Here is a 27,149-nt window from a genome sequence, read left to right as displayed (position 1 = left end):
AGTGGAGACCAATGGCATTGTACCAAAACACAAGTCAGTGTAACAGTTGTGTGGAGACCAAGTTGGGAATTTAACTTCAACACTGATTTGAAGATCACACTTTGCAAACATTCCTTAAAATGTTTACTGAGTCATCCCCTGTTCCATGTTTCATCGCTCAGTGAGTGATTATATGCCTTCTCCATGTGCTCCAGTTTCAACAAGGAAGTCACCTTGACCATGCGGAGGACTTGTATTTTGAAAGGCAGATTTTAACCCTGGTAATGACTGAAGAAAAGGTATAAGCTTACAGGGAAGCATGGTAAACTTACTCTGGACTGAGCAAATAGTTTCCCACCAGAGAATTGTTAGGTGCTAAAGGAGTTATCAATATAGGCTGTAGAACATTTACTTATGGAAGGTCTTAAACACAGGCTTATAGTGATGTTCCTATAGCAAAATGAGGAAATGTACATATATTTTATACAGGGCTTAAGAATTTGCCTGCCAATGTAGGGAACATGGGTTCAGTCCCTAGTCTGGGAAGATTCCATACGCCTCAGTGAATAGCTAAACCTGTGTGCCACAACTACTGAAGCCCGCATGCCCCAGAGCCCGTGTTCTGCAACAAAAGAAACCATGGTAATGAGAAGCCTGCCGACCCCAACTAGAGAGTAGCCCCCTCTCATTACGACTAGAGTGAAAGCCCAAGCAGCAACAAAGATCCAGCACAGCCAAAAATAAACAAACAGGTTTTTACAAATCTATTTATTTGGCTGTGCCCGATTTTTATTGTGGCACAAGGGATCTTTAGTTTCGGCATTCAAAATCTTAGTTGTAGCATGTGGGATCTAGTTCCCTGACCAGGAATTGAACCTGGGCCCCCTTGGATTGGGAGCTAGGAGTCTTAGCCACTGGACCACCAGGGAAGTCCCCAGTATGTTTAGCAGTTTACCTTCGTAAAAGAACTAAAAAGCCAGGTTGCTTGTTTAGCATGTGGTATAATTGACACATCAGTTTAGTTCAGTTTAGTCACTCAGTCGTGTCCGACTCTTTGTGACCCCATGGACTGCAGCACTCCAGGCTTCCCTGTCCATCAACAACTCCAGAGCCTACTCAAACTCATGTTCATCGCATCAGTGATACCATCCAACCATCTCATCCTCTGTCATCCCCTTCTCCTTCCGCCTTCAATCTTTCCCAGCATCAAGATCTTTTCCAATGAGTCAGTTCTTGGCATCAGGTGACCAAAGTATTGGAGTTTCAGCTTCAGCATCAGTCCTTCCAATGAATATTCAGGACTGATTTCCTTTAGGATGGACTGGTTGGATCTCCTTGCAGTCCAAGGGATTCTCAAGAGTCTTCTCCAACACCACAGTTCACAAGCATCAATTCTTTGGAACTCAGCTTTCTTTACAGTCCAACTCTCACATTCATACATGACCACTGGAAAAACCATAGCCTTGACCAGACAGACCTTTGTTGGCAAAGTAATGTCTCTGCTTTTTAATATGCTGTCTAGGTTGGTAATAGCTTTTTTCCAAGGAGCAAGCGTCTTTTAATTTCATGGCTGCAGTCACCATCTGCAGTGATTTTGGAGCCCCCCAAAATAGTCTCTCACTGTTTCTACTGTTTCCCCATCTATTTGCCATTGAAGTGATGGGACTGGATGCCATGATCTTAGTTTTCTGAATGTTGAGCTTTAAGCCAACTTTTTCACTTTCCTCTTTCACTTTCATCAAGAGGTTCTTTAGTTCTTCACTTTCTTTCGTAAGGGTGGTGTCATCTGCATATCTGAGGTTATTGATATTTCTCCCAGCAATCTTGATTCCAGCTTGTGCTTCATCTAGCCTGGCATTTCACATGATGTACTCGGCATATTAGTTAAATAAGTATCGTGACAATATACAGCCTTGACATACTTTACTTGGGACCAGTCTGTTGTTTCATGTCCAGTTCTAACTGTTGCTTCTTGACCTGCTTACAGATTTCTCAGGAAGCAGGTCAGGTGGTCTGGTATTCCCATCTCTTTTAGAATTTTCCACAGTTTGTTGTGCTCCACAGTCAAAGGCTTTGGCATAGTCAATAAAGCAGAAGTATATGTTTTTCTGGAACTCTCTTGCTTTTATGATGATCCAACAGATGTTGGGAATTTGATCTCTGGTTCTTCCACCTTTTCTAAAACCAGCTTGAACATCTGGAAGTTCACAGTTCACATACTGTTGAAGCCTGGCTTGGAGAATTTTGAGCATTACTTTGCTTGCATGTGAGATGAGTGCAACTGTGCAGTAGTTTGAGCATTCTTTGGCATTGCCTTTCTTTGGGATTGGAATGAAAACTGACCTTTTCCAGTCTTGTGCCCACTGCTGAATTTTCCAGATTTGTGGGCATATTGAGTGCAGCACTTTCACAGCATCATCTTTTAGGATTTGAAATAGTTCAACTGGAATTCCATCACCTCCACTAGCTTTGTTTGTAGTAATGGTTCCTAAGGTCCACTTGAGTTCGCATTCCAGGATGTCTGGCTCTAGGTTGGTGAGTGATCATACCATCATGATTATCTGGGTCATGAAGATCTTTTTTGTATAGTTCTTCTGTGTATTCTTGCCACCTCTTCTTAATATCTTCTGCTTCTGATAAGTCCATACCATTTTTGTCCTTTATTGAGCCCATCTTTGCATGAAATGTTCCCTTGGTATCTCTAATTTTCTTGAAGAGATCTCTCGTCTTTTCCATTCTATTGTTTTCCTCTATTTCTTTGCACTGATCACTGAGGAGGGCTTTCTTATCTCTCCTTGCTATTCTTTGGAACTCTGGCTCCAAATGGGTGTATCTTTCCTTTTCTCCTTTGCCTTTAGCTTCTCTTCTTTTATTAGTTATTTGTAAGGCCTTGTTAGACAACCATTTTGCCTTTTTGTATTTTTCTTGGGGATGGTTTTGATCACTGCCTCCTGTACAATGTCAGAAACCTCCATTCATAGTTCTTCAGGCACTCTATCAGATCTAATCCCTTGAATCTCTTTGTCACTTCCACTGTGTAGTTGTAAGGGATTTGATTTAGGTCATACCTGAATGGCCTAGTGGTTTTCCCTACTTTCTTCAATTTAAGTCTGAATTTGGCAATAAGGAGTTCGTGATCTGAGCCACAGTCAGCTCCTGGTCTTGTTTTTGCTGACTGTATAGAGCTTCTCCATCTTTGGCTGCAAAGAATATAAGCAATCTGATTTTGGTGTTGACCATCTGGTGATGTCCATGTGTAGTCTTCTCTTGTGTCGGTGGAAGAGGGTGTTTGCTATAACCAGTGCGTTCTCTCGGCAAAAATCTGTTAGCCTTTGCCCTGCTTCGTTTTGTACTCCAAGGCCAAATTTGCCTGTTACTCCAGGTAGCTCTTGACCCACCAGAGAACCACCAGAACTTACACAGGACTGGGGAAACAGACTCTTGGAGGGCACAAACAAAACCTTGTGTGCACCAGAAGTGAGATGAAGTTAGTTATCAAAAGGGTTATGACTCAGAGATGAGACGTTATCATAAGGTAAGTTACATAAAGAAAGCTGAGAACCAGAATTGATGCTCTTGAACTGTGAGAAGACTCTTGAGAGTCCCTTGGGCTGCCAGGACATCAAACCAGTCAATCCTAAAGGAAATCAACCCTAAATATTTACTGGAAGGACTGATGCTGAAGGTGAAGTTCCAATACTTTGGCCACCTGATGCAAAGAGTTGACTCACTGGAAAAGACCCTGATGCTGGGAAAGACTGAGGGCAGGAGGAGAAGGAGGCAACAGAGGATGAGATGGTTAGACAGCATCACCGACTCAGTGGACATGAATCTGAACAAACTTTGGGAGATAGTGAAGGATAGGGGAGCATGGAGTGCTGCAGTCCACTGGGGTCACAGAGAGTCAGACACAACTCATTGGCTGAATAACAACAAGATGTTACTGACAGGGTAAGTTAATTCTCACCCTGAAGAAGGTAGATGCCAGGAAATCTCAAGCCACAATTTTGGGAAACACTGTAATTCATTAAACCCTGCCAAAGGAACCCAAGGACTGAACACCTCTGAGATCACAAATAAGGTTAGTCATCAGCTTGCTGCCTTTTCTCCTCGGAGGCCCTAGGTTTCTAGCAGATCTCCGGGTAGACCACACGCAAGGGAGACAATTACCAGAAAAAGAAAGAAAAAAAGGAAAAGGGCAACAGGAATCTGATTTGTGTGGGGTGGCAGCTGATGGAGCAGCGGGGACCAAGGGTGTGATGAATGGTGGGGAGAGTCAAGGAAACATCCCCAGGCATGAGGAAGGGTTACTGATCCTTTGATCCGGCTGGCCCACTGGGATTCATCCCACTGAAATAATCAGTGTGGCACTGAGTTGGTAGCTACAAGGAGCATCTGTGTAAAAGCTCCTGCCTGGCTGCGAGGTGATTTTTATTTTCTTTTTTTTAAATTTTCTGTTAAAGATACTTCCTCTTTCAAAATATTGAGAAGTGACATTGCTACTTGAGACAACCACAGCCAAACAGAACACCACGTGGCAGCTTCATAAGCATCAACCCCTTGGGCAAGAGGCGTTGGCCCTCTGTTTCTTTACTTTTTAAAAAAAAACTTTCTGGCCACATCATGTGGCATACGGGATCTTAGTTCTCCGACCAGGGATGGAACTTGTGCCTCTTGCAGCAGAAGCCTGGAGTCTGAACCCCTGGACCACCAGGGAAGTACCCTCTGGTAGCTCTTTTCTAACTAAAACCTTCCCATGAGGGCTTCCCAGTCCTAGAATTCCCCGTTCCCCACAGCACGTGCTCTGTGGGCGGCTTTACCTGAATGCATCTATTTTAAGCGAGGGCACATTTTATAAAAACATGACTATTTACACCCATGTGCATTTTGATTCAACAGGATACTGGACAGATTCTCACGTTAAACTGTGGGTGCCTCTGTGTTTCACTTCTGCCATGCTTTCCCTCCTGATACTGACTGGTTATGCCATCGAATTCCATCTGATTACAGACCCAGCCCTCCCTGGGGTCTCCATCCTGTCGCAGGGGCAGAGCGGGGACAACACAGAACGGGAAGAGGAGGGCGGCTGTCCCTGGAGCAGACACTCTGCCCTGATGGGAAAAGGTTGCCATAGAGATAGATGTGAGAGCCTGAGAGCTTGGGGGTGGGTGGGAGGGTAAGGAGAAGAGGCCGTCTGGGAGGGTCAGGTGCCAACCCAGGGAGGTTTACAAATCCCAGCAAGAAAGTCAGCTCTTCCATGTGCCAGCACAGTGTTTCCAGAATTACCGAAAAAGTATCTCTAATTACCACCATTTTAGAAATAAAGTATTTCATGCGGTAGAAAAAAATTATACTTCTTCAAAATCCACCCAAGGCCTTAGAAATCAATCCTAGATATTGTGAAGCAGTTTTAAAACAGTTCTAGACGTTCTGAAGCAAATTGAGAGGTGTTCAATTACGCTTTTCAGGGAGTAAAAAGGTTTGTTTTTAAATTCCTTTCAAGGGACTTCCCTGGTGGTCCAGTAGGTTGACTCCAAGCTTCCACAGCAGGGAGTGTGGGTTCAATCCCTGGTTGGGGTTGAACTAAGATCCCACATGCTACACAGTGCAGGCAAAATAAATAAACAAAAGGAAATTTTTTTTTTTAATTCCTCTCAATAATGTAAGCAGAGAAGGCAATGGCACCCCACTCCAGTACTCTTGCCTGGAAAATCCCATGGATGGAGAAGCCTGGTAGGCTGCAGTCTATGGGGTCGCTAGTCGGACACGACTGAGCGACTTCACTTTCACTTTTCACTTTCACGCATTGGAGAAGGAAATGGCAACCCACTCCAGTGTTCTTGCCTGGAGAATCCCAGGGACCGGGGAGCCTGGTGGGCTGCCGTCTATGGGGTCACAGAGTCGGACACGACTGAAGCGACTTAGCAGCAGTAGCAGCAGTACTGTTAAGTAGACGTCACCGATGTAACACATACGCTGACCCTGGTTCCCATACCCCGAACCCCTCTGACCTGCCTGGCTATTTGCGCAAACGATGCTGGCCCCATATCTGCTGCCCCAGGTGAGCTTCAGAGCAAACACCTGCATGGTGAAGTTTCATACTTCACCATGAAGTATGAAAGGCATGACCTAAGGCATGAGAGACGAAGCCATCTCTGCAGCTTCCTCCTTCCCTAAGATAATAGAAAACGAAAAACCATTTCCCCCCTACAATTTTTATTCCCATAACACTTGTTAATGGTAAGCTTCGGTTCATTGGGTCACTAAGAGTCAGACATGACTGAGTGACTTCACTTTCACTTTTTACTTTCCTGCATTGGAGAAGGAAATGGCAACCCACTCCAGTGTTCTTGCCTGGAGAATCCCAGGGACGGGGGAGCCTGGTGGGCTGCCATCTATGGGGTCGCACAGAGTCGGACACAACTGAAGTGACTTAGCAGCAGCAGCAACACTTGTTATCCAAAAAAAAAAAAAAAAAAAGCATTTCTTCCCCTAAGCAAGACCTCAGAGGAGCAATTTAATTGAATCCTTTGGCTATACAAAGTCTTGTTTTCTGAAGCTGATGCCAATCTGTTCAGTTTCTCTTCTAGGGAGCAGAGACAACCGTGCTACTGCCACAGTTTGAAGGAAAGCAGTTTGTCTGTATTTACCGCCAGAGTATTCTCCCCTTAATTTTTAAAGATTTATGCGTGATATAATTCATATCCCTACATACCACCAGTAACAGCACCCTCTGTACCTCTGCAGAACTGGCAAAACTAGCAGCTGTACTCCTAAACACGTTCCATTAGCATTCTGTATTTTCAGATTCTAGAAATACGAATGTGTGCGTGCTCAGTCGTGTCTGACTCTTTGTGACCCCATGGACTGTAGCCCATCAGGCTCCTCTGTCCACAGGATTTCCTAGGCAAGAATACTGGAGTGGGTTGCCATGCCCTCCTCCAGGGGATCTTCCCAACCCAGGGATCAAACCAGCATTTCTTGGGTCTTCTGCATTGGCAGGTGGGTTCTTTACCACTAGTGCCTGGGAAGCCCTAGAAATATGCATACATGGGTATTACCTTTCTCTCCTCTTCACAGGACTTTTGTAAATAACTTGCCCACAATCAGCTGGGCGGGGGGTACGGTACTGGATCCCACTTGTGTGTGACACCTCCCAGCGCCATGTCTGCGAACTTTCCCCCTCAACAGCTGTCCATCCCTTCTCCTGCATTATGACAAGTGACTTCATGGCTGTGGTCCGTTAGATTGCACTGTGCTCCCCTGAGATGAAGACCGAAGTAAGAACCGAGGGATTCTTGGGCTTTGTTTATGGGCTACTGGACAGAATTCCGATCACTTCTCTTGAAGAACAGGGGAGATAAAATCTGAGCATATTAAGCATTCCTGATAAAAGTTGAGGCTAGTTACTAGGGAATTAAACAGATTCAATGTAGCACCTAACCACATAGATAAGTGATGCATTGGAGCTTGAGACTAAGATAACACCACCTTCACCTGGTCGCCAGTCCCTTCGAAACTCTGGTTAGGTCTGCTCATCAACAGGGGCTATCTCAGCACTAAGTCTAATACGTATTCTAAACAGTGCAGGTTTACAATACCTCCTGGTTCACAGCCCCGGCACTGACTGCAGCAGCCTTTGTGAGCTGTCTTGGCCCCACTCCAGCCTCCTTCCTGAGCCCTGTAGCACTAAGACCCTGAAGGAGGTGCCGGCAAGTGGGGGGGTGGGGAGAAAAGAGAGATGAATGACCCTACACTGAAGCACAACGGGACCAATTTATTTCTGTTCTCTGAATGGAAACACTTAACAGTCTATGCTTTTTGGTCTTGACATTTCAAAAAGCCATTAACAGATTTTCTCTCGCGTACGAATTAACCAGTAAACATATTCAGTTTATCAGATTACCATTTCCAGTGTTCTGAAGATTTGCATTTACTGTAACAGTACACTAGGCACTTTCCCACTAATATTTAGTCTATAGACTAAATATTTCTGTGATTAACCTGTACTCCAAACTAAAATATGCAAGAACACAGTGGCTCCTTATTTTTCATGGATTCTCTGTTTGTTAATTTGCTTACTCCTTAAAATGTATTTGTAACTCAAAACTAGTATGTGGCACATTTTTTTAAAAGACTTTTTGTTATGTGGACCATTTTCAAAGTCTTTACTGAATTTGTTACAATATTGCTTTGGTCTTATGTTTTAGTTTTTGGCTGCGAGGCATGTGGGATCTTAGCTGCCCAACCAGGGATCTAACCCGCACCCCTGCACTGGAAGGCAAAGTCCTAACCATTGGACCACTGGGGAAGTTAATTGGGACGTTTTCGTGGTTATTGGAGAGCATGTGCAGAGAGGGGAAATGGGATCGGGTGGACACAAGATGATGCTCTTCCTCTGACACTCCTTTTCAGGGTCTGTTTAGTCCACTTATTTCTCATTTTTGTGCTTTTGGTTGCTGAGTTTGCTGTTTAAAATGGCCCCTGAGCTTGGGATGCAGCGCGATGTGAGGTTGCTGTGCGGGGTTCCTGCATGCGTGAGGCTGTGCTGAGACTGAGGGGGAAGCGTGTGTGTTACACAGGCTTCTAGCAGGCATGAGTCCCCTGGGCTGCTGGCCATGAAGTCAATGTTGTGATGTAACAATACACATTAAGTAACGTGTGTTTAGATAGAAACACACATAAAACAAGGTGATGCATGCATTGGGGATGGAAATGTGCCAGAGGCATGTAAGAACTAATCCATGTGTTTCCTCCATGAGCGATGGTTCTGTATTCCTCGCCCAGTGGGACTCAGAACTCACCACCACGACTGCAGAACTTCCCTGGTGGAAGTGGTTAAGACTGTGCCTTCCAGTGCAAAGGGTCCAGGTTTGATCCCTGGTCGGGGACCTAAGACCCCACATGCCACACAGCCAAAAAAAAAGAACAAACCAATCAGAAAACAGAATCAATTTTGTAACAAATTCAATAAAGACTTTGAACATGGTCCACATCACAAAAACTCTTAAATAATAAAAAAAAAAAACTGACTGATGCAGTCAGTTCATCAAAGTGCAGATGCACAGAAGCTCTGTGTCAGCAATGAGGACAGTGACAGTGGCCAGCCGTGAAGTCTGCCACTCTGGACCGCCCACGACAAAGGGGAAGAGTGGTGGGTGGATTTCTATTCTATGGGAAAAAGCTTCTGGCTGCCAAAATAACCTGCAAGGTGTAAGAGGTAGAGACGGAATTACATTCCCTCCATTAAAATTAGATTTATGCTCTGAAAACAATTATTAGACCAGAGAATAGAACTTTAATCAGTGGAGCCATAAAAAGTCTGGGTAAGCTGGGAAAATTCTGTAAAATGTTCAGAGATGCCTTGTACAAAAACGTGCCCTGAATACTGCAGGAAGCTGCCAAAAGAACAGAAAGAGAGACTGAAGAAGAGAGACCTTTAGCGCTTAGCAGGGATAGTAACAGAGAAATGGGGCTTCCCTGGTAGCTCAGCGGTATGCCTGCAATGTAAGAGACATGGGTTAGATCCCCGGGTAGGGAAGATCCCCTGGAGAAGGAAATGGCAACCCACTCCAGTAGTCTTGCCTGCAAAATCCCATGGACTGGTGGGCTACAGTTGATGGGGTCACAAAGAGTCGGACATGATTGAGCTACTAAAAAACAACAAGAGAGAAATGAGCCTGTTTCGCTAGAAAGCCTACCCTTTTAAAGGACTATGTGTTCTCTTGCTTAGGTGACAGGATAAGCTCCAATAATGCTTAGAGTTAGAAGAAATACAGGGTTAAACTGGAAAACCGATGTATGTTTATAGAAATTACAAAGGTGTTTATTGTTATGAAGTATTTATTTACATACTACACCCCACAGCCCTAATGTATCTTAATTCTTTCTTCACTTCTCTTAATGATGCAAATTATAGATTCAGTCACCCCACACTCTCCAATAAACTAATTCTTCATCTTAAGTTGACACTAAGGACGCCTCCTCCTCTTATGGAACAGGATGACTGGATAGAGGACAATGGAGAGGCTGATATGCCCTAAGGATGGGGCTGAACACACCCCTGCATGATGAGAGACTCGCAGAGAAAGAGCTTTTGCGGGGTCTCTGCTATGCCAGCTGAGAGTGATTTCTGCCCAGTGGGGCTCATGATACCCACTGTGTTGTATGACTTTTATGTTTTTTTATCCCCTGGAGGTGGGTATGGCAACCTACTCCAGTATTCTTGCTAGAGAATTCCATGGACAGAGGGAGCCGGTGGGGGTGGGGTGGGTGGGTGCGCTATAGTCCATAGGATTGTAAGAGTTGTACACAACTGAGGGGAAACAGTGGAAACAGTGTCAGACTTTATCTTTTGGGGCTCCAAAATCACTGCAGATGGTGACTGCAGCCATGAAATTAAAAGACGCCTACTCCTTGGAAGGAAAGTTATGACCAACCTAGATAGCATATTGAAAAGCAGAGACATTACTTTGCCAACAAAGGTCCTTCTAGTCAAGGCTATGGTTTTTCCAGTGGTCATGTATGGATGTGAGAGTTGGACTGTGAAGAAAGCTGAGTGCTGAAGAATTGATGCTTTTGAACTGTGGTGTTGGAGAAGACTCTTGTGAGTCCCTTGGACTGCAAGGAGATCCAACCAGTCCATTCTGAAGATCAGTCCTGGGTGTTCTTTGGAAGGAATGATGCTAAAGCTGAAACTCCAGTACTTTGGCCACCTCATGCGAAGAGTTGACTCATTGGAAAAGACTCTGATGCTGGGAGGGACTGGGGGCAGGAGGAGAAGGGGACGACAGAGGATGAGATGGCTGGATGGCATCACCAACTCAATGGACGTGAGTTTGAGTGAACTCTGGGAGTTGGTGATGGACAGGGAGGCCTGGTGTGCTGTGATTCATGGGGTTGCAAAGAGTCGGACATGACTGAGCGACTGAACTAACTGAACTGAATGAGTAACTAAACAACAACAACATCAGATTTAATACTCACCAGGAAATAGAGTGTGTTTGTCTATCACCCATATCGGCCAAGAAGAGGTCCAAGCTCTCTGACTCATCTCAGCTGTGAGAGGTCCATGCCTCGCTGCACGCATGGGCTCGGGGCTCCCAGGCACCTGAGGCTCCATCTCCTCAGGCTCAGGCTCCACCCGCTGCCACACCCTCTCCAGGGTAGGGCCACTGCAGAACCCACCAGGTGGGGGCTGCCAGCTTCAACACACCCTGAAGTGTGGAGATCCATGGACAATTTGGGGGATTGCTCCTTCACAGCATCTCCTCGGCATGGGCTGGAGGCCGGTCCAGGTGACAGCACCTCACACTGATGGCGGATCTGCCCTATCCCTTAACACAGACCCTCTGCTCGGGGACCACACCCACCTGCCCCCTGCTCTCCCTGAAGTGTCTTTTTCCAACTCAGATCTAAGCAGAGGCCCCTGCTACAAAGGGACAGGATTTTAAGTGCCTCTAGTTAAAGAGAGAGTCACTTTGTAATTGATAATACACTATTATGTTTGCTTTGCTCCTAAGTAGAACACTTTATTACTGTAAAGATGCTTCATAAACATGCATCACAGATAACACACTTGAATGACTCTCTGAAGAGCAGGCCTCCCTGGTCTTTTATGAGGGTAGTGAGAGGCCTGGGAGGACCAGATGCCTCCTGTGGGCAGGCACAGGGTTGGGGACCGGCTTTATCCCACCCTCACCCCTAGGGCCTGTGGCTGCAGGGCTGGAAGCAGAGCAGCAAGTGTCTGCCCTGATCCTATGTCTGTTGTGACTTTCTAAGAAGAGTGGTCACACCTTGCAGGGCCAGGGTACCCCCGCCCTGGCTGGGGCTAGGGATAAGTGATGGCGCCCACACCCTGCTAAGCCAGAGTGGCAACTGCTGCACACCAGTTTTGCTCAGCTTTGCATCTATAGACACATTAGGAAGACTCGGGGAGGATGCAGAAACATAGAGAAAACTACCCGGAAAAGGGAACAGACCTCGGTGGATGCCTAATCGAGTGGTTTCCAAACTGGACAGGGGAGCCTGGGGGTTTCAAGGAGATGGGAGGACCAGTGCACGGAGATGCTCCCCAGGGAGCCACAGGGAGAGAGGATTCTGCAGATTCTGTGCCAGAAATCAGCTAAAAACACTGGTGACTCCCTTTCCTCATGGATGGGGACACTGAGACTCAGAGTGGGCCGCGGGGGACTTCCCTGGGAATCCCGTGGTTAAGACTCCAAGCTTCCAATGCAGAGGCTATGGACTGGATCCCTGGTTAGGGGACTAAGTTCCCACATTTCAAAGTATGGCCAAAAAAAAAAAGAGAGAGAGAGAGAGTGGACTGCGGGGAATGTGTCCTCAGAGAATTCCTGCCCGATGAGGGCAGAGACACAGAAGCAACAACCAGAGGTATGTCACCCACACATCGCACTTCATGGTGGAAACTGATGGGAAAAACAAGACAGTTCAAACGCCCTGCCGGGTTGGTTTTGTCTTGTCAAGGACATACTATCTTGTATCATAACCACTCACATCTTAAGTTACTTCAGCTTTGACTGCATTCCTCTGATTCCTCTGTGTATCTGCTCAAAGTTTTGTAATCATTAGAACAGAAATAATAAATGCCTTGTGACTACTCAGGTATTATATAGAAGACTCTTTTTTTTTTTTTTTTAATGGAATGGGGAGAGTAAAAATAATCAATGCATGTCCTCAAGTTGCTATATCTTCCTCTTAAAAAGCTTTTGTGTGCCCACAAACAACTACTGAAATACCACCAATACGTCTGCGTGTTCGGCCACAGGTGTTCTGAAGTCCATCACAAAACCCTCACGGCTAATAACGAACTTCATTTTACATTTATTTATTCGGCTATGTCACAGACCTCTGCCTGCTGTCTCCCCCAAAGGCTGTAAGTCTCATCTGTTTTTTCCATCGTGTTACCCTCCCCGGCCCTGGTCCGTCCCCCTCCACTCAGCATTGTGGTGACTGGCCCTGCAGAGCAGCGATTATCAACCAGGGGAGACTCTGCCCTGCAGGGCACATGTGGTGGAGTCTGGGGACACTCAGGTTGTCACGGCTGGGGACAGGGAGGAGCTGTGTGTGCCATGGGCATCGGGTGGAGAGATCCCAGAGATGCTGCTAACCACCCACAAGGCACAGGACGGCCCGCCTGCAAAGGCCGCCAATAGTGCTGAGATGCAGAACACGTGGCCGAGGAGCAGGACAGATTTCTGCGGCAATGAGAGAAAAACCTTTGCCCTTTTACCTTTTTCTAACTTTCTGTTTTCCTCTTTAAAAAAAGTGCAGGCTTCCCTGTTGGCTCAGTGGTAAAGGACCCCCCTGCCAATGCAAGAGACACAGGTTCAATCCCTGATCTGGGAAGATCCCACATGCCTCGGAGCAGCTAAGCCCTTGCACCACAACTACCAAGCCTGCACACTTAGAGCTCATGTTCTGCAGCTCCCCCCCCCACCCCCGACAACTAGAGAATACCACTTGTTCGCCATGACTAGAGAAAGCCACACAGCAACAGAGACCCAGTGCAGCCAATAGATAAATAAATTAAATTAAAAAACCATTTTATTTATTTATTTTTTTTCAAGCTGGTTTTATTTTTATTTTTTATTTATTTTAAATTTTTAAAAGAAAATCCATCCTGAACCCTCAAATTAAATTAAAAAACCATTTTAAAAAGAAGCTCCTTCCACCTTAAAAAAAAAAAAAAAGTTAATGTACTGTATATACTGCAATGAGGGGCTTCCCAGGTGGCGCTAGTGGTAAAGAACCTGCCTGCCAATGCAGGAGCCATAAGAGACACAGGTTCCATCCCTGGGTCGGGAAGATCCCCTTGAGGAGGGTACGGCAACCCACTCCAGTATTCTTGCCTGGAGAATCCGCATTGACAGAGGAACCTGGTGGGCTACAGTCCACACAGTTGCAAACAGTTGGACTCGACTGAAGCAAACTTAGCACACGTGCACTTGTACAACACACCCTCGGCCATTAGTTTATCATCACTAACAAGGTAATGGGGTGTGGAAGCCAGAAGCGGGGTCCCACCACCCCAAACTTCTAGTTATACGACCTTCAACTTATCTGCTTCTGAGCCTCAGTTCTGTCCTCTGTAAACACAGAGGGGAAAAAAAAAACCTGCGCTGTTTCAGCATAGCTCTAAGAAGGGGGACTGTGTGGGAGAACACAGTAGGCTACCAGACGCCCAGCAGGCGCTCCGTAAGCGGATAAGGCGTTAACTGAGTGCCCTGTGTTCATCAGCTGCGGCAGCAGCGAAGGAGAACAGATCAGCATGGCCACGACAGTTCATGACGTGGGAGTAGAAGACAAGTTTAGACCTCATTTTAAGATGACTGAGAGGGACTTCCCTGATGGTCCAGTGGTTGGGACTCTGCTTTCACTGCTGAGAGTCTGGGTTCAATCCCTAGTCGGGGAACTAAGATCCCATAAACTTTGTGGCATGACCAATAAATAAATAAAGCAACTGAGAAATATTTCCCCCAAACCATAGGAATAAGTGTAAATGAACTCCGAGGCTGGAAACTGCATGTCCTCGGTGATGGCACAGGACCCCAGCACACCTTCTCCTCAGCCTCCGCCCCCCCGCGGCCTCCCCCCAGCCCCCACCTGGCGACACCCAGGCTGCACCGCAGGGACAGTTCAGTTCAGTCACTCGGTCGTGCCTGACTCTTTGAGGCCCCATGAACCACAGCACGCCAGGCCTCCCTGTCCATCACCCATTCCCAGAGCTTACTCAAACTCATGTCCATTGAGTCGGTGATGCCATCCAACCATCTCATCCTCTGTCGTCTCCTTCTCCTCCTGCCTTCAATCTTTCCCAGCATCAGGGTCTTTTCAAATGAGTCAGCTCTTCACATCAGCTGACCAAAGTATTGGAGTTTCAGCTTCAGCATCAGTCCCTCCAATGAATATTCAGGACTGATCTCCTTTAGGATGGACTGGCTAGATCTCCTTGCAGTCCTAGGGACTCTCAAGAGTCTTCTCCAACACCACAGTTCAAAAGCATCAATTCTGCAGTGCTCAGCTGTCTTTATAGTCCAATTCTCACATCCATACATGACTACTGGAAAAACCATAGCCTTGACTAGACAGACGTTTGTTGACAAAGTAACGTCTCTGCTTTTCAATATGCTCTCTAGGTTGGTCATAGCTTTTTTTCCAAGGAGCAAGTGTCTTTTAATTTCATGGCTGCAGTCACCATCTGCAGTGATTTTGGAGCCCAGAAAAATAAATTCTGCCAGTTTCCACTGTTTCCCCATCTATTTCCTATGAAGTGATGGGACCAGATGCCATGATCTTAGTTTTTTGAATGTTAAGCTTTAAGCCAACTTTTTCACTCTCCTCTCTCACTTTTATCAAGAGACTCTTCAGTTCTTCTTCACTTTCTGCCATAAGGGTGGTGTTATCTGCATATCTGATGTTATTGATATTTCTCCCAGCAATCTTGATTCCAGCTTGTGCTTCCTCCAGCCCAGCATTTCTCATGATGTACTCTGCATATAAGTTAAATAAGCACGGTGACAATATGCAGCCTTGACATAACTCCTTTTCCTATTTGGAACCAGTCTGTTGTTCCATGTCCAGTTCTAACTGTTGCTTCCTGGCCTGAATACAGATTTCTCAAGAGGCAGTTCAGGTGGTCTGGTACTTCCATCTCTTTTAGAATTTTCCACAGTTTATTGTGATCCACACAGTCAAAGGCTTTGGCATAGTCAATAAAGCAAAAATAGATGTTTTTCTGGAATTCTCTTGCTTTTTCAATAATCCAACAGATGTTGGCAATTTGATCTCTGGTTCCTCTGCCTTTTCTAAAACCAGCTTGAACATCTGGAAGTTCATGGTTCACGTATTGCTGAAGCCTGGCTTGGAGAATTTTGAGCATTACTTTACTAGCATGTGAGATGAGTGTAATTGTGTGGTAGTTTGAGCATTCTTTGGCATTGCTTTTCTTTGGGATTGGAATGAAAACTGACCTTTTCCAGTCCTGTGGCCACTGCTGAGTCTTCCAAATTTGCTGGCATGTTGAGTGTAGCACTTTCACAGCATCATCTTTCAGGATTTGAAATAGCTCATCTGGAATTCTATCACTTTCACTAGCTTTGTTCATAGTGATGCTTCCTAAGACCCACTTGACTTCACATTCCAGGATGTCTGGCTCTAGATGAGTGATCATACCATCGTGATTATCTGGGTCAGGAAGATCTTTTTTGTACAGTTCTTCTGTGTATTCTCGCCACGTCTTCTTAATATCTTCTGCTTCTGATAAGTCCATACCATTTCTGTCCTTTATTGTGCCCATCTTTGCATGAAATGTTCCCTTGGTATCTCTAATTTTCTTGAGGAGATCTCTAGTCTTTCCCATTCTATTGTTTTCCTCTATTTCTTTGCACTGATTGCTGAAGGCTTTCGTATCTCTCCTTGCTATTCTTTGGAACTCTGCATTCAAATGGGTATATCTTTCCTTTTCTCCTTTGCTTTTCACTTCTCTTCTTTTCACAGGTATTTGTAAGGCCTCCTCAGACAGCCATTTTACTTTTTGCATTTCTTTTTCTTGGGGATGTTCTTGATCCCTGTCTCCTGTACAATGTCATGAACCTCTGTCCATAGTTCATCAGGCACTCTATCTATCAGATCTAGTCCCTTAAATCTATTTGTCACTTCCACTGTATAGTCACAAGGGATTTGATTTAGGTCATACCTAAATGGTCCAGTGGTTTTCCCTACGTTCTTCAAAAAAGGAGGGACAGGACCAGCCAAACCCTAATCTAGGAGGCTCCATCTCTTTTTCAACACAAACTCTTCTTGGATTTCAATAAGAACCCCCCATGTTATTTTCAGGAAGGAGTTCTCTGCCTTCCTGAACCCCCTCCTACTGTCCTCACTGAGAGAAGCCTCGGCAGGGCTGCACTGAGTCCATCCGCCTCTAGGGGGAGCTCCCGCCTCACTAAAGATAAGGCAAGAGTATTTGAAGATCCCCTCCCCCCCCCCCCCCCCCCCCCCCCCCTCACATCTTTCTCCGGAGCCCTTTCTGCCAGTTATGTGCCTGCTGGGGCTTGCCATTCTGGAGAAGGTGTGGATGTTTTCCTTTCGATCGAAATGGCAGTGCTCCTTCTAAAAGGAGTTGCGTGTGTGCTAAGTAGCTTCAGTCCTGTCCAACTCTTTGTGACCCCGTGGACTGTAGCCTGCCAGGCTCCTCTGTCCATGGGATTTCCCAGCTAAGAATACCATTTCCTTCTCCAGGGTTGCCATTTCCTCCTCCAGGGGATTTTCCCCACCCAGGGATCCAACCCAGATCTCCTGCATTGGCAGGCGTGTTCTTTACCACTAAAGCCACCTGGAAAGCCCCTGAAAGGAGTTACTGAGGTAACTAAAAATGGCAATCTTCTCCACATTAGCTACATTTGGGACTGCGGACACTCCCTCTAGGATTTTGGGATGAGGAAAGCAAAACCGTGGCCATTTCCCAGCAGTGAACTGGACGATATTACTGAAGTTAAACTATTTTTATATCATTTTAACCCATGGAATTACTTTGGCCTTTCCACAATTTAGCACTGTTCACCTTACATGTTGCAAGGATGACGAAAGAGTAATTCTATCTGATACTAAGTGCATTTCTTACCTATCTGTCTTAAAGTGAGCAAAGGTGACTAAGAAGTGCCTCCTGGGAATCCTATAAGTCCTTCTTGTTGCTCCCCGCATGGCCCCCACTTGAGAAAACATAGTGCACTGACTCCCGGGGACCTGCTGTCCTGGGCAGGAGCCGTCAGAACTGCCCGAGTGCACGGCCAGGCCCCCAGGACAGCTCTGCCCCACCCATCCCACCTCTCTTACACCCACTCACCTGGCTGACCTCCCCGGCTCATCACTGGGCCTGATCAGTAAATGCCTGTGTACCCACCCGGGCCCGGCTAGAGGTTGCTCTAATCTTTGTATCAGAACATCGCCACTGAGACAGTTGATCAAAGGGGCCGTGAGGGGTGTGCTCCTCTGCTGGTTTCCCTGGTAACTGATGAAAGTGAAGTCGCTCAGTCGTGTCTTTGCAACCCCATGGACCATAGCCTACCAGGCTCCTCTGTCCATGGGATTTTCCAGGCCAGAATACTGGAGTGGGTTGCCATTTCCTTCTCCAGGGGATCTTCCCGACCCAGGGATCGAACCTGGGTCTCCCGCTTTGTAGACAGACGCTTTACCGTCTGAACCACCAGGGAAGTCCTCAGGTAACTGATGAGCCCACCTCATTTCAATCCCTCCTATGACTGCCAACCTCAGTCTCCCCTGCCCGCCCCAGTGAAGCCTGCCACCTTGTTCTGCCCACCATCTGCCACCCGAGGTGGGATGTCTGACACCCCAGGAGCTGGCTAGTGGTGTGTAAGCTCCCCCATCCATGGAACGACTGATGTCTCAGCTGCTGACTCCAGGCTCTTTCTTCAGTCCAGGCAAGTTCAGGGTTTGGTCAGGATAATGACCAAACTCTGAAAAGACCATTAGCTCCAAAACTCAGCTGCTCCCGTGGGACAGGGTACCACTCCCCCCCACCCCCCACTTAATCTTCATGCCAGTTCTCCAGATGGGCAGGAAACTCACCCTGGAGAGAAGGTCTCCCTGGCATGGTCTGTCACCAGGCTGGGCTGCTATGGGGTACCTCATGGCACCTTCATGAACATTTCTCTTCCTAACATTCAGGGAACTGACTCTAAATCCCTGGTTGGAGGTGGAGGGTTGTGGAAAAATGAAACAAGCAATCTGGGTTTGTAATTTTTTACCAAGCAAACTGTATTCTTCTATAACTAGGTGGTGGAGCTTTGAGGGGAAATGAAGTTGTATTAGTGGGAGGGACCTCATTTACCAAACCAGGCCTCAGCATGCAGGGATGTTCCCACAAGGGGTGGAACCACCCCAACAGGCTATTGAGGAGGAGCGGGGGCTCAAAGGTGCTGCTGCTCTGCTCATGGGGAGCCTGGAGCAACAGATGACCTCGTGTCCAGTTTCTGGAGGCATCCCTCTAAACTGCTGTGCAAGCTGGGGTGACCTAAGTTACCCCAACCTCTACAATAATTCCAGTTTTGTCTCCTGTGGTCAGTAGGGCCTCAAACAACAATCACCTGTGCCCCTGTCACTCAGAAAATTCCAGAGTGCAGTGTGTGTGTGTGTGTGTTTAGATGTGTCTGTGTTCAGATGTGTGTCTATGTTCAGACATATATGTGTGTGTGTGTTTAGAAGAGAAAGAAGAAACTAGGTATCAGAACACCATTTATTTTTAAAGTTAATGAGGAAAATCTCTGACCTCACAGGAAGTGGCTTCCAAGAGCAGAAACTTTCAGGCCAGTTAGAAAGCAATACTTTCTGTATGCAAAAGCAGCAGCACGTCCATTGTGGGTCATCCGAAACCAATTTAAGATGTGCTTCCTGCATGCAGGGTTAGCTCTACGGCTGCCATACTGTACTCTGAGAAATGAGATGTGCTTTGGGTAGTCCAAGAGGGGAAAGGAGCGAGTGTGAGTGACTGTGACCTGTGTTTTTGGATGGGGTTGTGTGGAACCAGCACACATGTGCTAATAGAAACTAGGATAAAGCACCGAGTTCATGGTGCACTTATGTGATTCACACATACATGTGCGTACATCATTTATGTGCTATGCTGTGCTAAGTTGCTTCAGTTGTGTCCTACTCTTTGCAACCCTGTGGACCGTAGCCTGCCAGGCTCCTCTGTACATGGGATTCCCCAGGCAAGAATACTGGAGTGGGTTGCCAGGGGATCTTCAGGGGATCTTCCTGACCCAGGAATCGAACCTATGCATTTTCAGGTGGGTTCTTTACCACTAATGCCACCTGGAAAGCCCCATGTACATCATATATAGATTATTCTAATATTCGTTTTCATCTCTTATGAGCAGCTCCTTACACTTCTAGTCAGTGTTAACTGAAACCCATGGGTCACGATGTATAGAAACAGAAATTAGAAAAGAACTCCGTAGCATAATTTGAAAATATTAATAGCAACTATTTGATAAATTAAAGCTCTATATTCTAAACAAGAGCATCAGAAAGAGCCTTTAACATGGAGAACGAAGACAGCTCACAAGCACAGCTACCTTAAATAAAATTAGAGTATAAACGTCAGTGTTTTGGTATCAGGTAAGAATAGAATTACCAAGTGCATGAGGCAGGAATGTCAATGTGTAATATCTTTAAAAAAAAAAAGCCTCAGTTTCCCACAGACAAGCTTAACAAAGTTATTAACAATTAATCATATTAACATTTGCATAGCTCTCAGAGTTTTTGAGGTACTTTATTATTTCGCTCTGTCAATGCAACTGAGATAGCTTTCTACAAAACATAAATTCGACAGGAGTGTAGGCAGGAGGAAAGGTTAAACAGGAGAAGCAGATGAATTTGCTCAACTAGTCAAAATATTTAATTCATTTGTTTGAAACAAAATAGCTTGGATTCTATATCCCCCGATTGTCTGTCTTCTTGGGCATGAAAAGGGCAAGAATAATTTCCATGTATTTGCATCAGCAGTGAGTTCATAGTAAAGGAAATAAAACTCTACACTTTATTAGAAGAAAATCTGCTGCTCTGCTAAGTCTGCTAAGTCACGTCAGTCGTATCCGACTCTGTGCGATCCCATAGACGGCAGCCCACCAGGCTCCCCCGTCCCTGGGATTCTCCAGGCAAGGACACTGGAGTGAGTTGCCATTTCCTTCTCCAAGAAGAAAATCTAACAGACCACAAATTGCACTTCCTACAAAGCTGAAACTCCAGTACTTTGGCCACCTCATGCGAAGAGTTGACTCATTGAAAAAGACTCTGATGCTGGGAGGGATTGGGGGCAAGAGGAGAAGATGACGTCAGAGGATGAGATGGCTGGATGGCATCACTGACTCGATGGACCTGAGTCTGAGTGAACTCCAGGTGTTGGTGATGGACAGGGAGGCCTGGCGTGCTGCGATTCATGGGGTTGCAAAGAGTCGGACACAACTGAGCAACTGATCTGATCTGATGTGACACATGGGCTGCTCCAGCGGGCTCTGAGAGGTGGGGTGGGGCTTTGCCTGAGGCCGAAGTCCAGGCACAGCAGCTCCCAGCAGAGCAGTTCTTCTGCCCTTTGCCCCTCCTTGGGCAGTTGTGTCCTTCTTTGTGTCTCTGGACTTCCCTGATTCGTCCTTCCCACCCCCCCATACCCCGTTCTAACTCTCATTTGCTCCCTGAATCTCCTTTGTCTGCTTCTGTGGACTCCACTCAATTTCCTATGGCAATACCAGGCCCCCACCCTCGGCAGAATCTGGATACCCCAGTTGCCTGACACTCCTCAAGTTCTCCTTAAACCTCTGGGAGGTGGTCTCCCCGGCACTGCGTTCAGCTCAGACTGTGGAGGGTGTTGGGGGCCTGCAAACGCGACCCTCCCTAAGCTTCCAGCTGTATCTCCACACCTGCTGCGGGATCCACGGGAGCCGCAGCACCTGCCTTCCTCCCAGTCCCTGCCTACCGTCCTGTCCTCTAGACTTGTAACCTTCTCCCAGGAAAGCCCCTCATCCTCGGGCCTGTCTCTAGTGTACCCCCCGGTAACTTGCCGTGGGCCCCCTCCCCTCCTCAGGCTCTCACATCACAGTGACCTTTCCCTTCCCCCACGGGTGGACGGCGAGCACCCTGAAGGCAGGGACCACACTTCTTACTGCATTCCTGATGGGCCAGCACAGCGCCTAGCTTACTGGAGATGCTCCATCTCTGCTGATCCCTGCAGAGAGCCATGTGCATTTTTTTTTATAGAAAACAAGTGTGAAGGCAGGTGAAGTCATTCTTGGCTCTAGTCTATAAAAAAAGAAGCAGGCCTCCGGTTCACTCAAAACACTGTTACTCACTCTCCTAACGAGCGATCAACAGCCAGCAAGTGAGTCAGCTCGGGGATGGGATTCAAAACTTCGAGAGACATGAGGGTGAGTCACCCCAGCAGCAGCGAGCGGTCCTGTCCAGATTTTCATCTGAAAGGACGATGGAGCGGCCACAGGAATGAGCAGGTGAGCCCTGGCAGATGCCGCAGATGGACAGATGGCCCAGAGCTGGGTGTCTAAGCATGGCAGGTGTGTGGCGGAGGCCAGAGAGCAAGCAGGCTGATCAGACCCCACAGCTGCAGAAATTCAGGGCTCGTGAGGAATGTTCTCCACAGGGCTGAGTATTCAAGAGGGTGTGCATGTGTGACATGAATGCATGAGATGCTTTCAGCGCTGTCTGTAGAGCACATGTGTGCATGCTCAGTTGCTAAGCTGAGTCTGACTCTTTGTGACCCCATGGACGGTAGTCCGCCGCCAGGCTCCCCTGTCTGTGGGATTTCCCAGGCAAGAAAACTGGATCACTAGGAAAGACCCTGTTGCTGGGAAAGACTGAAAGCAGAAGGCAAAGGGGGCGGAAGAGGATGAGATGGTTAGATAGCATCACTGACTCAATGGACATGAATTTGAGCAAACTTCCTCCTTCCTCTTCCCAGGGATCTTCCTGATTCACAGACTGTACCTGTGTCTCCTGCATTGGCGGGCAGATTCTTCACCACTGAGCCACCGGGGAAGCCCGCCTGTGTAGCAGAAGGATGGTGCTAACATGCGTGGTAGATAACAATGCAGAACTTAGCAGCACTTTCTTTGCTGTTGACCTTTTTATTTTGCAGAAAAGTCTTTAAGACTGAGCACGTTCTAATTGGTGAATAACTCAACTCAGAAACTATTTATGAGTCTATGCTGAATTTTAAAGTGTTCAAACAGGAAAGAAGCCTATCCCATTTTTTTGTAAAGGGTGAGAAAGAATCAAATTTTTTAAAATCATCTGGATTCAGTTTAAAAAAATCTTTTTTCTGGGAGTTATGATGTTTGAAGATTTTGAATATAAGTTTTCTCACTAGCATAGAATTTGAAAAAGGAGCTTAGGAGCAGTTTGTTAAGATAGTCTTGGTCCTTTTTTCTGACTGGGGCCACAATCTTTGCTGGAACATGCAATAATCTCATTTCTGAGCAGTGCTCCAGTTATGTCAGAAAAAAGAACAAAGAGATGATCAGCCTGTGAAAAGGCTTGGCAGGAGGGAGGAAGGGAGATTAGAGGCAAGAGGAAAATTAGAAAGGAAGGGAGCGTGCAGGGAGAAAAGAGAGAAAGACAGGAAGAAAGATGATTGTAGAAGAGCAAGACCCAGAGAGACGGGGGCTTCAGAGGCACCTGGTGTGTCAGGGATTATCAAAAGGGATGAGGGCCTTGCCATCAATGAAAGTGCAAGGAGAAACAGGTCAAGTGGACACGGCTGTGTGGGGCACCCACATTTTCCAAAAAGCAACAGAGGACCCCAAAGTTACGTAGTTTAGACAAATCGTGACCTGAAGAAAGTGCCCTAGCAATTAAAAAAAAAAAAGCCACTACTTCTTAAGTTTCTAACCACTAGGCCTGTGATAAGATTCTTAGTCTATTATGTCCTTTAATCCCAATCCCAAATGCCAACCCAATGCCAATCCCAATGTGGGGGGTAGGTACTGGTAGACCCATGTTACGGATCAGGTTACTGAGGGCTGTGGGGTAAGGAGCTGGTCTAAGATCTCGTGTCTGGTAGTGGAGCCAAGGTCTGACCCCAGCAGACTCCTTCATTCACCCCTTTATTATTCATTGTCTTCCCAGATGTTCACTGCTGGGCACAGCCAAGCTCCTGGATGTCAGTTACTGGAAGGAGCTGGAGAAGACAAATACCTCACTCTCAGGACCTTGTCATCTAGCAAACCCTGCCCTGAGGCATGTGGTCCAGGAAGGTGTGGGTGGAGGAGAGAGAAGGGCTACGGGGTAGGACCATAGCTCTGCCATCTTGCTGGGCAGACAGAAAAGAAGTCACAGCACTGAGCCTCAGACTTCACGTTCATATGTGGGAACCCTCTCAGTTTAAGTCCTGGCCTACAGCAGAAAGTCAGTAAATACCCCTCTTTCCTTCCCCGTCAGGAGAAGGTGAGGAGGTGAGGAGAAGACCATCACAAGGTTGTCTGAGAACCCCAGTGACAGACTTGAGGTTCGAGTCTTATCTCCAGTAACTGGCAGGTACTCCAGGTGGGGACCACAGACTCTGTTTAGGGTCCCAAAGGTCTGTGCACGGCAGTTCTAGCAACAAGCTCAGCCCCTGCCAGGAGGGCTGCCATAAAATACAGGATGCACAGTTAAATTTGGATTTCAGATAAGCAACAAATATTTTCAATGTATAAGTATATCCCATACACTATTTGGGGGTATACTTATACTAAACATTTTTCATTATTTATCTGAAATTAAATTTGACTGAACTTCTTTTTTTTTTCTTTCTTTCTAAATGTGGCAACTCTGAAACCAGGCAAATTTCTGCCTTGATCAGGAACAACCTGTTCCCACATCCTCCCTTTTCAGCCCCCCTGAGATCCTCCAACTCTTCTCTGTACTAGAGGTTATATCTCTCACCCCCTGGTTCTCTACTTCTTCTCTTTCTTTTTTTCTCTGCATCTTTCATGCAACCCCTTTCACTCCTACCAAATCAATATATGAAGCCTCCAGAGCAGCCCCGATAGGTCCAGCATTCGACTCCATGGTCATAAAGGATGCTGCTGTGGGGTCTGTGTAATGCCTGTGCCTGCTACGTTCACCTCCTAACATGAGGACTACGTTAACCCCGCCTCACTGGGAAGACACCTGGGAAGTTCCCTAGTGGCATGACTTATGTTTGCATCCACAATAATGGAAGATGCTTAGATCCTCTGAGTAGAATCAGTTGCTGAATAAACTGAAAGAGAACAGCTTTGAGTTCATCCAGTAGGCACCACAATCAAAAGCCAAGAGCTAGAAACCCTTTGTTTTAAATCACACTACGTGAGAAGGCCCTGAACGTGTGGGTCATGGTTTCATCTGTCTGAGGACACCTTTATACGTACTCGGGAATTTCCACTTCCAGTTTCAGGGCTGAGTGTAAAACAGATAACTAGTGGGAATTCGCTGTACAGCACAGGGAGCTCAGCTGGGTGTTTTGTGACGACCTAAAGGGGTGGGACGGGGGGAGAGGTGCAAGGGAGACTCAAGAGTACGGGGACATATGTATGACCGATTCACATAAAAAAAACGGAAGGTGGCAAACATCCAGTTAGTTTCAGGAGCATCCCCAGCAGTTCTCCTGTCTACCATCCTACAGTGAGACAGGGAGCTTGGTACAGAGGGAAAAGCCATGCGCTGAGAAAGCTCTGCTATTAAAACACTGTCAGGTAAAACCAAACAACGCACTTAATAGTGAGTCCATGCCTGGGACAGGCTCATTTCTCACTGTGGGCTGTGAGAAGGGGACGTTCTGACCAGGGCCTGTCTGGGGACCACACTTTGAGCAGCACAGGTGTAGAAGACCCCAGAATTTTATATGCCGCCCCCGAAATAAAATAACACAAATGGGGAGCTCTCCCCTTTCTGCCCATTTTGGGGACCAAAGATCCTCTTATTCCCCTGCAGTAACTGACAATCTAACTCAGTATCTATCCACACAACCGTGCCCCCAGTTTAGAAAGAGGAGGAAGGGGTGCTTACTCTTCTTGTCGCAAGTCGTTGACACTGCGATCCAAGGAGATCATGTCACTAGCCACCATGTTAAATCCAAACTCTTTAATGCTGGCTTGAACTGCGTGTTTGAATTCTGGTCCCAGAACCAATGGCTTGGCTTTCTCTCCAGGCCCACCGACCACTCCGGGAGGCTCAGGCTCTTTGGGCTCAAAGTTACCGAGGACCCCCGGGCGGAGCACAGGATCACGGTAGGTGAAAGTCTGGGGTTTAAACGTGAGATATTGCCTCTGCATGATGTCCTTCTGGTTCTCTCCTCCGGGGCGGCGCTCTTGTTCATGTCTGGCCTTGTTCCTTCTTCGAATAGACTCCAAGTCCACTTCTACGCCTTCCACATGAGGCCAGGGCACCACGGGTTTGAATCTGTCATCCCCGAGGGCTAGTCCGTTGCCCACTCTGTCAGGCATGGGGTTATTAACAGCTCTGTCTTCCTACACAAAAGGGAGGGGGGCATAGAGTGAGTACGTGAAGGCAACCACAGCAGAGTTCATGACACCAATGTGCACATTTTAAAAACAGCCCAGGCAATGATAAAATGTTATGAATCATGGAACTAAAGCAGGCCATGAACCAGGACCCCTCATTAGAGGAAACCATTCCTGGCGAGGAACAGCATACCAGCAATTGAATAATTCTTTGTCTCTGTTGTTGTTTAGTCGCTAGTCATGTCGAAATCTTTACAACCCCATGGACTGTAGCCTGCCAGGCTGCTGTGTCCATGGGATTCTCCAGGCGAGAATACTGGAGTGGGTTGCCACTTCCCTCTCCAGGGATCTTCCCAACCCAGGGATCAAACTGGGGTCTCCTGCGTTAACAGGTGGATTCTTTACCACTCAGGCACCTGGGAAGCCCAATTCTTTGCCTTACCATTCCAAAATAAAGGGGTGGATGCATTTTTTACTACTCCCCTCATAAACTCGACTCTCTATCAAAAACCCCTTAATAAAGCACATTGCTGGGCTTCCCTGGTGGCTCAGTGGTAAAGAATCTGCCTGTAATACAGGAGACCCGGGTTCGATCCCTGGGTCCGATCCCTGGGTCGGGATGATCCCTCAGAGAAGGGAATGGCAACCCACTCCAGTATTCTGGCCTGGAGAATCCCAGGGACAGAGGAGCCTGGCAGGCTATAGTCCACAGGGTCACAAGAGTCAGATATGACTGAGCGACTAACACTTTCAAAGCACGTCGTTACAGGTTGGAGCAATGAGGTTCTAAGACCTTTGCCCAAAGCAGGCACTCGACAGGTCCTGTTGTCTGGTGTGGTTTTCCCAGTTGTCTGGTGGATGAAGAGTATGACGTTCTGTTGGTCCCATGGCCACCTGGTGGTGGTGGTGCTGGGTGTCAGCCCACCCAAGGCTGGCTTAGTGGCCCAGATGGCAGAGGACGGGGGCTGGGATATGATCTTGACGGCCCCCACCTCAGTATTTCTGCTCTGGGAGAGTTCAGCTGAGTTCAGAACTATAAAACAAGCTCTGACGACTGAAACCAAGGCTAACAGAGCTCTTAAACAACACCCAGGACCTAGCTGGCCCCAGTCCAAAGGTGGCCCCAGGAAGACCGGATTC

The 27,149-nt window shown here is 46.9% G+C and overlaps 1 protein-coding gene and 1 non-coding gene across 3 annotated transcripts in view; both read right to left on the bottom strand.

Moving 5' to 3' along the window:
* The window catches only part of GALNT7 (polypeptide N-acetylgalactosaminyltransferase 7), a 136,003-nt gene that overhangs the window by 40,661 nt on the left and 68,193 nt on the right, over positions 1-27,149 (bottom strand). For both annotated transcript variants that reach the window (XM_027548945.1, XM_027548946.1), the window contains exon 2: positions 25,555-26,015. In XM_027548945.1, coding sequence (XP_027404746.1) covers positions 25,555-26,015 — 461 coding nt within the window. The remainder of the gene's footprint in view (positions 1-25,554; positions 26,016-27,149) is intronic.
* TRNAG-CCC lies at positions 835-908 on the bottom strand. Its single transcript has one exon. It is a non-coding gene; the product is annotated as a tRNA-Gly (tRNA).

The sequence above is a fragment of the Bos indicus x Bos taurus genome, chromosome 8 (assembly GCF_003369695.1).
Source record: "Bos indicus x Bos taurus breed Angus x Brahman F1 hybrid chromosome 8, Bos_hybrid_MaternalHap_v2.0, whole genome shotgun sequence".
Classification (NCBI taxonomy): domain Eukaryota; kingdom Metazoa; phylum Chordata; class Mammalia; order Artiodactyla; family Bovidae; genus Bos; species Bos indicus x Bos taurus.
The sequence above is the reverse complement of the archived record's forward strand: the minus strand, read 5'-3'. Positions and strand labels throughout refer to the sequence as shown.